Source organism: Acipenser ruthenus, chromosome 15 (assembly GCF_902713425.1).
Source record: "Acipenser ruthenus chromosome 15, fAciRut3.2 maternal haplotype, whole genome shotgun sequence".
Classification (NCBI taxonomy): domain Eukaryota; kingdom Metazoa; phylum Chordata; class Actinopteri; order Acipenseriformes; family Acipenseridae; genus Acipenser; species Acipenser ruthenus.
Window position 1 is genome coordinate 10,136,186 of NC_081203.1, and position 16,456 is coordinate 10,152,641.

At 37.4% G+C, this 16,456-nt stretch overlaps 1 protein-coding gene across 3 annotated transcripts in view; it reads right to left on the bottom strand.

Annotated features, from left to right (window-relative positions):
* LOC131697541 (serine/threonine-protein kinase Nek6-like) overlaps window positions 1-16,456 on the bottom strand; it is a 124,945-nt gene that overhangs the window by 24,035 nt on the left and 84,454 nt on the right. For all 3 annotated transcript variants that reach the window (XM_058987158.1, XM_058987157.1, XM_058987159.1), the window contains exons 5-7: window positions 11,856-11,966; window positions 9,065-9,173; window positions 2,773-2,880 (exon numbers count right to left, since the gene is read on the bottom strand). In XM_058987158.1, the coding sequence (XP_058843141.1) occupies window positions 2,773-2,880; window positions 9,065-9,173; window positions 11,856-11,966 (328 nt within the window). The remainder of the gene's footprint in view (window positions 1-2,772; window positions 2,881-9,064; window positions 9,174-11,855; window positions 11,967-16,456) is intronic.

The window sequence follows — 16,456 nt, forward strand, 5'->3', positions numbered from 1 at the left end:
GATTGTGAGCGCTACCTGTGCAAAGCCTTCAGGAGAGCACCATTCTACTGTTATATACACATGGAAACACAGAGAGTACCTTCGGAAACAGCAATCACTGTCATTTAGATGAGCAGAAACACTGCAGCCTGCTCTACTGTACAGGACAGCTGCACCTTCTCAGGGCTTGCTATAGAGATTCACAAGATATAATTAAAACGCCACTACACGGGTAGTACAGTTTATAAGCCGCTGTTGAAAATATATTCTCCACAATCACTTCTTGTAAAAGTAACACAAACACAATATGAAAAAATTGAAAATTAGATCCCATTTTTTTAATGTTTCTTTTGATGTCATGTATACCTAATGTCAGGGCAGGCTGTGGCAGCTCAGGCACTACTGAAGAATTGAAACAATCTGAAACAAGCTCTTCATTCTAGTGAAATAGCAGCAGATTTTGTCTTATAGTCTAGACTGATTACTGTTTCTTATTAGCATATATTCCTTGCCCTTTGAAACCTACCCCTATATACTCTGAAATGCACCATGGGATGTCCCTACTCTACTTGCAACAGTTGGAGGTTTTGCATTATGTGCACATGGTTTAGCTCTAGAAGCAAATGGATTTTTTTCTAATGGTGTTTATGTACAGATAACATTATTCAAAGAACTCCTACACACATGTCTTATGTATTGGAGATGTAATGCTTTTAATGTGCACAGAGGATTTGTTGCTGTGGATACATATTGGCTTTGGGGGAGTCAGTCAAAAGGTCAAGACAGGGTTGTACATTTGCACAATTCCCTTTTTAAAATGACAGCTCTGGCAACGCAGTCAATTTCGATCAGTAGGGGGTGGTGTGGTACTGCTGCAAAAAGTGCCCTATTGCTCTGCTCACTGTAAGGGTGAGCATTATTCCTGTGGATAGTGATGGTTAACAGAAAACAGGAAGTTCAATAAAAGAGGTTTTGTTCCTTCATCCTTTTTCTAGATTCAAAAATACAGACCTGACCCCCCCCCCCACTGTTAATGCCATTGTTTTGAACACCCCACCCCCCACTAACATCTCGGCATTAGGCTTCCACCAGTGTCCATGTCTAATCCACCCGCAGTGCTTCAGTTTTTTTTATCTCCCTGGTTTCGTTTGCTGCCCTGAAGCTGCCTCACGCTGTTGTATTTTGATAATCCTGCCACTCTGGAGAGTTAATTCATCATCACCATAATTTACACAGTGCCTAACGAGGATCATTTCCATTGCTGATGTTAGTGAGTGAGAGGGTTTCATCACTGGTGTACAGCAGGAGGGACGAGGTGGTTCAAGCACCAGCCTGTCAAGTCTGCATTTGAATTTGACTTCCATTGTCAAGTGGAATGAGTTTAGCGGTCCATTCTAAAAGTTAATACAAGCCTCGAAAAGTATAATACAGCGGCGTGAAAGCACGATAAAGCATTAGTACACATTGTAAATACCACAGAAATATGGGAAAGCATATTAAAAACATGTCAACCACGGTAAACTAAAATCCATAGTATAACTATGAGGAAAGCATGGTAAAACTGCTAAATTATTGTGCGAATGCACACTAATAAAATGCAATAGTATACTAATACTTGGTGGAAACAACAAGGATTTTAGACAGTAGCCATAAGTTCTGATTCTAATCTAACATTGCTGGATTAATTTGAAGAAATGGCTGAAGATGACTGTCTTCAAGTACTGAGTATCTGAAACGGATCTGTTAAGAGCCAAAGCTATCCCCCAAACTTGTGTAGAATGCTTGCTATGGCAAGTTATTTAGAAGCTGTGCAAAACCCAAAGGTCATACCTTACAGTGATTGTAAGCCATATCTGGCACTAAACGTGGGTAAATTAAATCTCTGCTTGTAAACAATGCTTTCAGAAAGGGTTGCACTTGCTTGGTCATTTCACCTGGAGGGTGAAATTGTCCCCACCCCTCTAATGTCTTCTTTCCTGTTATTAAGCAGCCAGCTGCTTCCCATACTGATTGACAGGCTTTTGACACAGAAGACACTTCTGAGGTGAAATGACCCAGGAAGTGCGAGTGTTACAGAAATCCTGGAAATAAGGAACAGAAACTGAGAACCTTCTTTATCTTAATGTAGTACCAGATACCATATAACAATAATATGACAATACATGTCTGCTATAACTACAAAACTGCACATTTGTGACGTTGATAACAGAAGAGCAAAACAGATCATATGTATGATATTGTTAGCTGTAAAAAGACATATTGTGTGGGACACATTACTATTCATTTTTATTTTGAACAAATGGTAAAAGTATGTATAGTGACTGGAAGTTCAACTAATAACAGCACATGCATTACAGACAGATAAATGATGGATTACAGAGAATCCAAAAACACAGTTGTCAGTACTTTATATATATAGTTTATATATAGACTTGCTTGTATGTGAAACGGAATTCATAACTTGGAAAGAGTTTGGAGCCATAATTAATAATCCAGTCTCCTGGCGCAGAGTCGATGCAACTTGGAGGCCAGCGACCCAGCATCGCACTGTCATTAATATTCCCCATCCCTGCATCCTCCACATACCGTGCAGAGGCATAACCCAGTCATTGTGAGAAAAAAAAAACAACAGGACACACACACACAACACAGCGAGGGTTGCTAAAATAATTGCCAGCAAAGTCCTCTCATTATTTTCACTGTGTGGGTATGAACTTCTGATGCATCATTATCATCTTTCCCGGCTGATCCATATGGAAGCGTGCTGTATAGTGCACTGCACCCCCTGCTTACCTAAGGAATGTGCTGCCGTGGTTTTGGAGCTGAAGAAGCGCCCGAGTCCCAGGTCTCCCAGTTTAACCACTCCAGTCGCTGTTATGAACACATTAGCAGGCTTTATATCTGAAGCAAATAAAACAAACATTACAGAGTTTAGGACAAATGTACATAAAAAGTGCAATTTCCCCCATTATTAATGTAAAAACAATATAGTAACAAAAAAACCTTTCCTGCTTCTGTGATGCTAGCCAGTAGTTTTGGGTGATTTAACGTGTGAGTTATTTAAAGAAAAGAAAAGGTTAGATAGACCTGGGGTAGGTGCTGATACAGCAGAATATTCCTTCATAGCCACACGGTGCTGATACACCCGAATATTCCTTCATAGCCACACATTTTAAAAACTAGGAAGTCACTCTGAAAAGTATGAGCTGAGTAAAGCAACCATCAAGACAAGCTAACTCAGTAGCAGGGAAAAATTGAGAATTCCTGCACATGAAATTGTCATTTACAGGAGCTCCCCCATGTTGCTCCACAGTGTCCAATATTTTGTTCAAAACTCTCTCAGTGTGTCCCAGTTTCCCTTATTCATAAAAGTGGGAATGTGGGAAGCACTGAAAGTGATTGTAGCAAACAAAATAATTCCATTAGTCACGTTTTGAAATTAAATGATGTGACATGTTTGCTATAACGTGAGTCTTTCAAAACTGCACATTTGAGATCTATGTAGTGAATGGAAGTGCGTGACAGGTAAGATTGTTGTGTTTGCTAGAATCACTTTCATTATAAAAAAGGGGAAGTCATTTAGTATGGATACGTACAAGTGCTTATGAAATATTTCAACAATGAAAACAGGCTATGAGTTTTCTAAATCTATGAGTTTTTGTCTATCATAAGCCCCTTTCACACTGGCATGCCCTACCCAGGTTGGAACCTACCCGGGTCAGGACCCGGTGTCATGTGGGTCAGCTACATGATTTCACACTGCTTTTGATAAAGCAGGGTTGACCTGGGTGACAGATGAAAGTCACCAATACACGTATAAATGCCCCGGAAGCAGCTTGTTACAGAAGCTTCCATCCAAGCTTCTCTGGCTTGAACCGTCGGCCCAAATGTTGATTAGATTAAATGTTTCTTCATCCCAGCTGCAATCTCACTCATGGTGTGTCTCAAACAACACAAATATGGCTAAACAGAATAAACAGAAACATTCCCTGCGGAACTGAACCCTTCACGCAGGCATGGCTGTTTGTTATTTCATCAGCCGTCATGCATTTTGTCTCGCTCAACCGGGGTCAACCCACATCCTGAGGTGGGTCGCTGGTACCTCGGTTAACCCAGGTATGACCCAGGTACTTGGTTTCATACTACACGGGATTGTGACCCAGGTAGCCAGAACCTGGGTCTGGAACCGGGTAGAAAAAGAAGAAGATAAATGAAGAAGATAAATGCAATAATAAACCCGAAAAACAAAACACACACACACACACACACACACACACACACACACACACACACACACACACACACACAAATGCACACGCACACAAAAGACACTGAATGATCATTCACCGCAGGAGGATGTTCCAGTAAATCACGAGCCCTGACAGGATGAGTGGTTTAGGAAAGGACATACTCCTAAGGGGAATAAAAACTGGATACCACGGACGTTCATTCAGTATTCTGTTTATACCACGTATGTATTTAAAATAAATAGCAATAAAATGTGTACATTTTGTATTTTAAATCAATTAATTCAGGGATTATTTTACCTGGCAGATCTTTACTTTAACTGCCAACAGACTCTGCTTTGACACAGATTAATTTCAAATCCTGTTTATGGCCTCTTCACAACTGTCTTTAGATAGAATCTTGAGCTCAGTCTGTCACTTTCCATCGTCTCTATTGTTTCCTACCTTTACGGGGTTAATGAAGGGGCTACAGGGTGCTCAGATAAGCCAGACGCAGGCAGATCGGTAACTCGCATTTCTTGACTGAACTCTGTTATTTCCTACCACTACTGGTATTAATGAAAGGGCTACATACAAGCTGTTTGGATAAGTCAGTTGCAGGCAGATCGGTAACTGGCAGTTCTTGACTAAACTCGTTCTCAAGGAAATTGGGAGTCCAAATCAAAACAACAATAGAAATCTGAAATTATTTCAGATATTTTAAGGCATAGGTGTAGAAAGACGGGCCAGCTTAGAGAATTTGAATACAGAGTTTATGATTTAAATCAGTTCTTAATACCAACACACACACACACACACACACACACACACCTTAACATTAGGGTTAGGATTAGGACTATAGAAGAATCACATTTATGGCAATTCATTTATATATCACTCAATATAGTTTAAAAAAACAAACTATTACCTTTAGAATGTCAGTGGCAATCTCACTCAACATCAAAGCTTTCACTGTATCGGTGGTGATTATGAAAACAGCTCACCAGAGGATAAACTGTAACGGTGTGGTACAACGCCATGGTCTTCAGAACAAGCAACAGCCCAAAGAGAACGTCACAGTTTTACATTGGCCCGTCTTTCTGCACCAGGTAAAGAGCGTGACCCGTCTTTCTGCATCTATGCCCATTTTATAGTTGTTATAAAATACGTATAGGTGGCAGTACTGTTTGAACAACCGAAGCACAGCTCTGTCCTGAATTTCAGCAGCACACCACTAGATTGGAGTGCAAGCAAAGACACATTCGAAACTAGTCCCGGTAAGCAAGTTATCACACTCATGTTATCCTCTGGTGGGATAACAAAAATATATCCTACACTGGATATGTATAAATATACGTTACATACATACATACAAACACACACACACATATATGTATATAGACACATACACAGGGCTCAAAATTAACGCTGGCCATGCCCCTCAAAATGTACATCTATTGACAACACTACCCTTTCAGCACATGGATTTGTAGTATACCGTGTGTAATAATGCCATCTCAGAAAAAAATACTATTCACTGTATTACCGTGTTTATTATCATTATCAAAACTGTATGAAATACTATTCTACATTGTATTACTGTGTTTATAATCATTATCAAAACTGTATGAAATACTATTCTACATTGTATTACCATGTTTATAATCATTATCAAAACTGTATGAAATACTATTCTACATTGTATTACTGTGTTTATAATCATTATCAAAACTGTATGAAATACTATTCTACATTGTATTACTGTGTTTATAATCATTATCAAAACTGTATGAAATACTATTCTACATTGTATTACTGTGTTTATAATCATTATCAAAACTGTATGAAATACTATTCTACATTGTATTACTGTGTTTATAATCATTATCAAAACTGTATGAAATACTATTCTACATTGTATTACTGTGTTTATAATCATTATCAAAACTGTATGAAATACTATTCTACATTGTATTACTGTGTTTATTAGCATTATTTGTCCATCTTATGGTAACGATAAGTTTTAGTATTTTCAGTTCATCCATAAATAAAGCTATCCGTCGTCCCTATTTCCCATGACAGTCCCCTTTTAAGGTAGAACGTCCCGGTGTCCCCACATGTTTTGTAAAAAAAAACATACTTTTGCCCCGCTTTTGGCTAGTTGTCCCGTTTTTCATGAATGTCTGTGTTTGGCCATAGCTCAACAGTAATTAAGCACCAGTGATGGACTGAGGTAAAACTAAAGCTACCAACTGGCCCCATACTCCCAGAGACAGGAGAAGTTTTTAAAGTTGCCCCCTAAACTGAAGGAAATGAATCTGTAAATGAAGTGTTAACCCTTTCCGACATTGATAGTGTTGCTTAATTACCACGAGGCAGCATAATGATACATCTTGAGTATTTTTTTTTTCATTATGTATTTTATATTGGAGCTCAGATATAGAATTCAATGCAGAAAAACAACTAGAGGGTAAATATTAGTTAACTTCAGCACAGCTTTCCAAATTCCAACTTTCCAACTTTCCAAATTATTATTATTTTTTTTTTTAAAGAATTCTGCCATTCTCTTTCCTGACAGTCAGCTGACAGTGGCTCTTATAGACAAGCACAAAATATTATTAAATTGAGGTTTACTATGCTTGATACGGGTGAGGAAGAGTTTTCATTGAAAGAACACTGGGTAACCTGTATTTGAAGATTTAGGCTTTGGAAAGTTGGTAGTTTTATCCATAAATGCAACACAGCACTTCAGCATTTTGTATGTTACACACCTGAACGAGATTTCTGAGTTTAGTTTATGTTGAACTGAGTAGAATACAGTATATGCTATTCAAATTGAACAAAACCAGCCCCATGTATTAGTGATAAAAGCCAATGTCTGGCTTCAGCGCAGGGAGCTGTGTCCTTGAGGCTCCAATCTACAGCTGTGAAAGTTTTGCATCACCCTAAAGAATGAACTAATTGTGCTTCATAAAGTCGAATGTTACGTTAAAATATTGAATTATGTATCGTTTTGTAGTTTTCCACAAAAACTGACAAATTGAACAATGTGACATTTTGTATATAAATTGAATTTTGTATTAAATTGACATAATATATTTATATATATATATATATATATAGAGAGAGAGAGAGAGATAGATGGAGAGAGAGATAGATGGATAGATAGATACCCCCATACACAGTCACAAAACACAAATACAGATCTGTTAAAAATGCATCCAGATTTACTATCCATCAGCGTGCAGGCTTGTTCCACAAGCTAGACTCTACTGACAGAAAGCAATGACAGAGTCTACTGAGATGTGCTGACTGAAGCTACAGGGCAAACACATATGGCTTTCAGTCTTGAGTAAGGACCCAGGATGTGCTTGAGCAAAGAGAAGGGTCAATGATCAAACCAGGGATGGATCTTAATATTGACACGTCTCAATTTGCATGAATTACTGTATTTAGTGTTGTTAATATGGGGTCAATAAATCACACATGCTGGGCTAACAACATATAGATAGATACAAGACTGAAATTGAAATCCATGTTTACCAGCAGATGTCTTTTTTGCATGATTCTGAAAATAGATCTACTGAATGTGTGCTTGTGTTTGTGACAGACTCCCATGGTCTGCTTCTGTGCTTACTGTGCTGGAGGAAGACACAGTATCTACCTGCCACCGTCACTACTGCAGCTCCCTGCCAGCCAGGCTGCTTACAAAATCACCTTCATGGCTTACACTTAAAGGGCAATACCTTGTTTGGGTATCATATAACATCCTATTCACAAAGCTTTAACAGAGTCTATTTGTAAGACTAAAACCAGTTTGATATCCCTGGCTTCTTATATTGACTTATTTAAACTGTCATCTAGCTTCAAGGAGCAAAACACACCAAATTCAGCTTTCAAAATACTTCCACAAACCTTGCCACATCCGTTCGCTATATAGATCTCATACAGGATGTACAACTTTAATGCAGCACATGTTAGCAAACATGTATTTTGGTTTTAGAAAATACTTGCTGGTATGATACGAGCACAGTTTGTATGCTGTATTTCAGGAAGTCCATAACTGTTTTACATCCAGGGTCACCTCAGTCCTTATGGAAAGCAGCTGGTTGGCTAATGACAGGTTAGAAGGTGTTGGTGGGGTGGGGACAATTTCACTCTCCAGGTGAAACTATATTGGAAGTGCAAAACTACCTGAAAGTAGGTATGCAAATTGAGATTTCTTTACCCAAAAATGCAATTAAAACTGCAAATCGCAGAAGACAGCTAACACAACAGGTAGGGATTATTGCAAAACCTTCTAAGCCCTTTAAAAGGATTTTAGCTAACAAAATGTTTCCTGCAATGTTCATTCATTGTGCACTTTCATTAGTTATATAGGTCTCAAATGTCCAGTTTTGAAAGAAGCACTTGGTATAGTAACAATTCTATTAAAATATGATATGTGGCACTACACTTGTTAAAATAAATCTCTGAAGCCATGCTTTCAGTTTGTGTAGCACTTGCTTTGTCATTTCACCCGCTGGGTGAAACTGTACCCACCCATTTAGTGGCTTCTTCCCTGTCCTTAACCAACTGAAATGCTTCCCCTATTGACTGACATGCTTTCAGCCAGTAACATACTATGACCCCAGAGACAGTGCTGAGGTTAACTGTAACAGATATCTGGAAAATAACATATGGAAACTTAGAACGTTGTTTAACCTAAGGTAGTACCAGTTACAATGAAAATACATGTGCAATTATTACAAGAGCTGGGCAGGCTTTGCACACATTAAGACATAATTTGTAACAGTACCAGTTTGCAATGCAAGGTCAGTGTGTTCTGAAGAGTATTCTGTTTTTGGATGAATCTTTACCTCTGTGCATTATCCTGCGGGAGTGCATGTGCTCCACTGCACTGCAGAGCTGCACAAAGTATTTCCAGACTGTCCTTTCAGGGATAAGCCGCCGCTGCTTCTTAAAATACTGTGGAACAAGAATAAATAAAAGATGAGGGAATAAACAATGAGCCATCCGATTCCCAAAGCCCATGTCAGTCACACAGCCACTGCCGAGACACTGCTGAGCATCAAAAGAATTATTTATCTCAGCATTAACATTTGAACCCATTCTCAGCCACTGTTTGTGCTGGCAATTAGCAGTCATTAAGGAATTCTGCCTAATGAGGTCTGACACTCCCGAATGGACACCACACATAATTAACACTAATCTTGTTAATTAACTGGTGAAACATGTTTAATGCCTCAAAACAATAAATGTTTCAAGATATGGTTTCCATTTTTGTATTTATTCTTTCTCCTGAAGCTAATTTTAAAAGAAGATTTGTGACAAAGCTCTGCATATTAACTATAAAAAAATTGTACTAAAAAATTAAATAAAAAACAGTCATTGATTTATTTGAAAATAGTCTGAAGAATACAATCATTGGAATATAATCCTTCAAAATTATAATGTTATAATTAAAGTTCTCTCTGTGTTTGAAAAAAAAATGTAGGCATATTTCTGTTCTAATTAATTAGAATATAATTATATATTGTATGTAAAATATAAATTATTTAAATATGTCAGAGACAGTATAGTGGAAATCCACTACTACACACAGTGAGGGGACATTTTCAAAGCATTTTGTCTTTAATTAAATCGTTTTTTTAATGGAGTTAAAAAAAAAAAATACCAAAGATAAGATTATAAAGTTTAAAAAAGGCCAGCATAAAGTCCAATAGTAATGTTACATTTCTATCTAATTAATGCCTGATCAATAAAACAGTTGATTTCCCAGTGTGCACAAGGCAGCTTGCCAGCAGTGTGGATGCAGCAGTCTAAAGGGTCCTTCCTTTCATGTTTAATGTCTTGCAGGAGAATAAAAGAGGAGGGGGCACTTTAGGCTGCTGCACGCTGGCGCTACTGATCGTGTGTACTGTGAAATCAATTGATCAGCCCCTAATTAAATGGAAGACACAATATTTATCGATTGTATTCACTTGGAATGAACTGCAATCCTGTTGTTTGCATGAATACAATTATGTAAAAGGGACGATCTTCAATCCGAGGGGATTCCTTTTCTGTGCCCAGCGGACTATAATGACATTTCTCCATTAGAAAGTCTAATCCTCTAGCTGGTTAATAATATTCTGTTAAATCAGCTAAATAACACAAACTAAATAATGCAATAGCCAGGAATATGACAAGCTTGCATAATGATTTCTACTGTTGCTTTTCCCCAGCACTGCTTCCTGTTATTTTCAGGTAATTTTGTAAATAATGCAGATGCTCCATGAATTAGCATGGGTGCAGTTCAACAGGGATTGCTTTTCTGGTATGATAGAATGTCAGTCAGCCGAACAACATTTTGAAGTTCTACTGATAAAGCTATACACATTTCAGCTATGAGGCTGACAGCTTAAAACAACTTGAAGCAATTTTATTATTATTATTATTATTATTATTATTATTATTATTATTATTATTATTATTATTATTATTATTATTATTTAAAACCCTCTCCACACTGTTGCATAATACATACATTAGGGTGTGTCTCCTTTGTAAATGGCTTTCAAATTAAGTGGCCACTATTTTTACTTGACTTGTCAAAATCCACATGACACAGTAGTTCATAATTTCCCAACTGCAGTTGCAGTCTGCGAGAGAGATGTTAGTAAACCACCCATCAATTTATTACCCAACCGCTTACTGACACAGTTTTATCGACGGCTGTCAGTAGGTGCTTGGCTGATAGGTGCTTCATCATTGAGTTCTGCAAAAATGTTTCACTTTGAAGTTCCCTGAAGGAGTTGGAGGTGGTACTCATTGAGGGTCATGGATCCCTCCAGGACACTGTTTGTGTGCAATCTGTGCTGTCCTGGCTGCCCACTGTAGCCCTACACCCTGCTGACAGTGCTATTGCAGGTGTTTCTGTTCTTCAGTTGACCCCTATATCTCAAGAGACAAAGAGGTGAGCATGTTTTGGACATGCTCTCTGCACTGTATAAATACCCACCTGGCTCGCGCAATATTATAAGTTTAATGATGGCAAACTTCTGTTTATAAGGGAATCACAGACGTTCGCCATCAGCTTTCAGCCTCGGCCAGCTCGATATAAGCCATAAACAAACAGGTTTGCCTTTCTGTAACTTCTTTAGATATGGCTTTACTCTTAACGGCTTGTAGATTGTTCCGCAGTATTTCCATGTTCTCTTATTTAACGAGAATTCCGTTTGCACTGACAGGGACATATGCCTCAGGTATAATTCCTCAAGCAGGTACAGCTGATGTCGTCAATGGCTTGAGTTTATGACAGTGGTATACATACAACACAAAATTGTCTGAAAGCTCTTCAGCAGTCTGTACTACTCAATAGCATTCTCAATATGCTATTGAGAATGCTATCTCCTAAAACACAAACCTACTGTAGGGAGGCCTTTATTCATCTTGAAGCAGATGTAATCTAGCTTTCATTCTCAACGTATGAAGAAACAACGTGATAAAACAGAAACCAGGAACACCCAGAGCCTGAATGTTCACTTTGCATTTTAAAGGTAAACCATTAATCTGAATTACAATAGAAATGTGTTTTCAAAAGGCCTCAGCTGGCTGTCAGTTTCCCCTCCCTGCATTGAATGAAAAAAGAAACAGTATTGTCCGCACCTTTATCATCTGGGAGAGATCGCCTGCATCTGCCAATTCCAGAACGATGTTCAGCTCATTGTTTTCGATGAATGAGTCCAAATACTTAATTACATTGGGGTGGTTCAGTTGCTGCAGAAGAAACACATGGGTATTGTTGTGAGGTATATTTTAAGATTTCATTTTAGTTGTCTAGGGGAAAAATGTATGTCCTACACAATATTTCAATTAATTATTGTATCTTAATAAAAAACAGGATTAAAGGTTCCCAATGTAATGTAATGGAAAATACACAGATTAAAGTTCCACTTAGTAACACATTTAATACATCTTTTTGGTCCTAAAGTGCTAATATCAGTGCTTTAAGTATCAGACAAAAATAAACAGACCCCTTTTAAAAAGTAAAAACAAATTCATTTTTTATTCAGAAGTTACAAAATTCAATAAAAATGTATATGAACATTTTCCACTTAGCAAATTGTTTAAACTAGGAACTGGGGAAGGGAGAGAATCTAAAGAGGTGCACAAAATAGAAGCTAATGTATCTTAGTACTCACGCTACTCGTTGGCATTTAGTAATCACAGAGGTGTGTGTTAGAGCAATTTTCTTCATATCCCCATTACTGTACCTCTGCTCAATCACATGCTCCTGATATGTAATGGTGGGTCTCTGTCTAATAAAGCTCCTCTAATCAGTGATTTTATTCGGGATTACAACATTGGTATTTTCTCTTTAGCTGAAGCTTGGAACTGATGACTATGTTTCCTTTGTTGAGGCTTCTCCTCCAAATTATTATTTCTTTCAGAAAGCACACTGTACTGGACGGGGAGCTGGACTTGCCACTATCTTCCACACTGAACACAGAATCAAACAGGAGATTGTTGAAGGTTACTCATCTTTTCAAGTGTTAACTTTATCTTTAAATAACCAATTACCTGTTCATATTGTAATTAAATATATCGTCTACCTAAGTCAAACTATTTTTGACCAAATTTGTTGATCTCTTATCTATATTGTCTGTCAGTTACGATTCGATTATTTTATTGGGTGATTTTAATATTATGTTGACAGTGAATTTGATTCTAACTCTTCTGAATCCTTGAGGCTACTGGATTCCCTAGATTATGTCCAGCATGTTAAAGGTCCTACGCACAGTCGTGGTCATACTTTAGATTTAGTAATTTCTCGTGGTTTAACAGTAACTATTGATATCACTATTTTTGATCATCTTGCCATTCTTTGAGGAAATCATACATCAGAGTGTCTGCAAACAGATTGTTCCTGACCTGGTAGACTAGATTGGTTGACACATTCTGGTTAGAAACAAAAAAAAATTATATATAAATATACACACACACACACACACAAAGTTATAGTAAAATGTTTTTTTCTAGAAATTTCTTGAAAATAAATTATAGGAAAAATCTTTTGTAGCAAAAATTTTGCTTTTGTGGATGAGGAAAAAACAGTTACAAGAAATAGAATCAGCAATTTGTTTGCAAAACTCCAAAAATGCTAATTCATAAGTATTCATACCCTGACAAGGAAAATTAAATTAATAGCTAGTCGAGGCACCTTTAGTAAAAATAACCTCTTTTAAATGATTAGGATATTTGTCAATGAACTTTTGGTATGATTCTTTAGTGATTTTTGAACATTCTTCTGTGTGGTCCAGTGGTTAAAGAAAAGGGCTAACCAGGAGGTCCCCGGTTCAAATCCCACCTCAGCCACTGACTCATTGTGTGACCCTGAGCAAGTCACTTAACCTCCTTGTGCTCCGTCTTTCGGGTGAGACGTAATTGTAAGTGACTCTGCAGCTGATGCATAGTTCACACACCCTAGTCTCTGTAAGTCGCCTTGGATGAAGGCGTCTGCTAAATAAACAAATAATAAAATAAAAATAATTTCTCTAAACGTAACGACTATCAGTGTGACCAAATAGCTCGATTTTTGTTTTATCACTCCACAAAACCTTTGACCAGAACTCATATCCATCATTCAAATGCCACTTTGCAAACTTTAAGCGATTGTCCTTGTGACGTTTTCCTTAGAGTGTTTTTTTCCTTAGCCTGTGACCATTGAGACCTTCACCATGCAATACGACCTATGGTTGAAATGGAAACCCCAGTCCCACTTGTGGCCAATTCACTTTAAATATCTTTGTCAATCAATTTCAGATTGTTATTAACCTTCCTCACAATTATTCTACTTGTTCTTGGTGAAAGAACCTTCTTTCTTCCAGACAAGGGAGCGTTGTGACAGTACCATGAGTCTTGTACCATGGTCTTCAGATAGCTCTTTACTTTTTCCTGTATTGACTTGGTATTGACAGCAATCATCCTATGCCTAACTCTTTTATACTCTCTAAGAATGTTCCCCTACAATCCAGCATTTTCTAGACTTTTCTAGCATTAGGTTCTCCTTTATCATATTGAAATTTCTAGCACCTTGTAGACAATACTATCATAGCATCAAAGGGTATGAATACTTTTGAATTAGCATTTTTAGAGTTTTGCAAAGGAAATTATATATATATGGCCTGATTAGGGAATGAAGTGCCAATTTAAACCAAGCTATTCTGAATGCAGACAAGAAAGAGGATTTGTGGGTGATCATGAACAAAAGACTTAAGAGCAAGGCATTTGTTCAATATTAAATAGATCTGCAAGACCACACTGTTCTTTATGTTTCTTGAGGGTGCCGAACCCAGCACTTGAGTTGTAATACTGCCAAAAATACTTTGCTTATTAAGATTTTTAAGACTGCCTTTCTTTAAAATGAAAGAATTATTTTTACTCAAATAATATTAAATTGAGAACTGTTATTGTTACCTTTTTCCTATTCTAGGAGACGTTTCATTTTTATATTACATTATATTATGTGAGACTTACAAAATGACTGTAATACAGTGCATGTTAGGTAACACTGGAATTATTTTGTTAGCTCTGCACAGTAAATTAAATCAAGTTAAACCCTGGTAAAGCATAGGGCTGAACTGTATGAAATCTATGCTGGAATGCCATTATTCATATGTTTCTGAGCACAGCAGCATGTAAATATCTGTATTAAATACAAATAAGCAGCAAAAAAAGTGGATAAATCTTGTTATTTCCCCTCTTGGAGATGTGAAAATGAAAGTGGTTTAATAAATTGATCGAAACAGTGGCTAATCTATATACCACCATGGTTTAGATACCGTAATGAAAAGTGCTCTCTGGTATCAACGTTATGGAGATTAAACAGCTAACAGTGCATGTGTGTCGATTTATTGTATTTCTGTTTGATAAACACACCCACCCCTTGTTATATCACCCCTCACTATACTGCGGGTTCGGATATATCGCGGTCCTGGAGTAGACTCCCCATTTTTACTGTCTAACTGCGTATGCCTTAGCTGCAATATACATAGGCACTTAGAATTACTGTTCATTTTATTTTGTGCTGCACATCACAAACAACAATATACAAAACAATTAAAAACAAAGCATTAATATCGTACTGTTGTCATACACACATGTATTGCACAATAACACAAAGCAAATTAAATATCTACTTGCTGAAGCGGTTTTTATTTTAGCCAACGAGGTGTTCACTTGTGGCAGCAATACACTAGCAAAAGTCACAAGACAGTGTCATCAGCTCCCTAGCAACAAGCCTCCTATGTTGGGAGTGGATTCTTTCAATGCAGCGGGTTTGTGCATTTGAGAAAGGAGAGGAAGACTCATTAATTGGAGACTGAAGTTGATGAGAAGCAATTACCCTCCGCTGTACGAATTAAAATGGTGTGCTGCTTTTTATACGAAAAATGAGAAAAAGCAGGTTGCGTAGAGGATTTATATTGGACCCTGACGCCCCTGATTAAAACGAGGGAGTGGTTGTACAGTATTTGTTATTAGTCTCTCGCTATATAGTGGATTTGTATTGGTCCCGACACCCGTGATATATCGAGTGGGTGGGGTATGTTAAGCGCCAGGAAGCATGCTATTTAGTGATTAAATGACAATAGTATTCCGATTCGCTACTGTTTACATCAATAGACCCGGAACAGCGTTTCCTAGTTGTGTCTTGTTTAACGTGTCTATTTTATTTTATTCATATACAATTGTTGTTGATCTGAACAAACTGTGCTTGCCCAGACTACATTAATATGAGATATTTACAATTACTTCAACCCACCTATATTTGGTAAAGTAATGTGCATTTTTATATTACTGCATGTGTCAGCCTAAATTTAAAAGGTTCAGATATTTTATTTTCAAAAACAATGTGACATCTAAACAAAAAGCCTCTTTTCTAGTTAATTTCTGGATCAGTTGTCAGGAAGAAGTGTAAACATCCAAAATTGAGCCCTGGTTCCCCAGTGCTGTTGCCAAGGCCACACAGTGCATCAGTAGTTTGATAATGTGCTTCTATAGGGCACTGTGGCACCACCCAGGGCTTTCATTACAGGAGACATTTTCATATCCTACCAGTCATGTAGATCAAGCAGGCACCGCTTCTCTTTTGTGCCAAGAATCTTTATTTTATTTGTTGCTTTCAGGATTTCAGGATCAATTAATGACTGCTGATAAAAACACATGCTACTATACTCTGCACTATTTAATAATTGTTAAAGACTAGT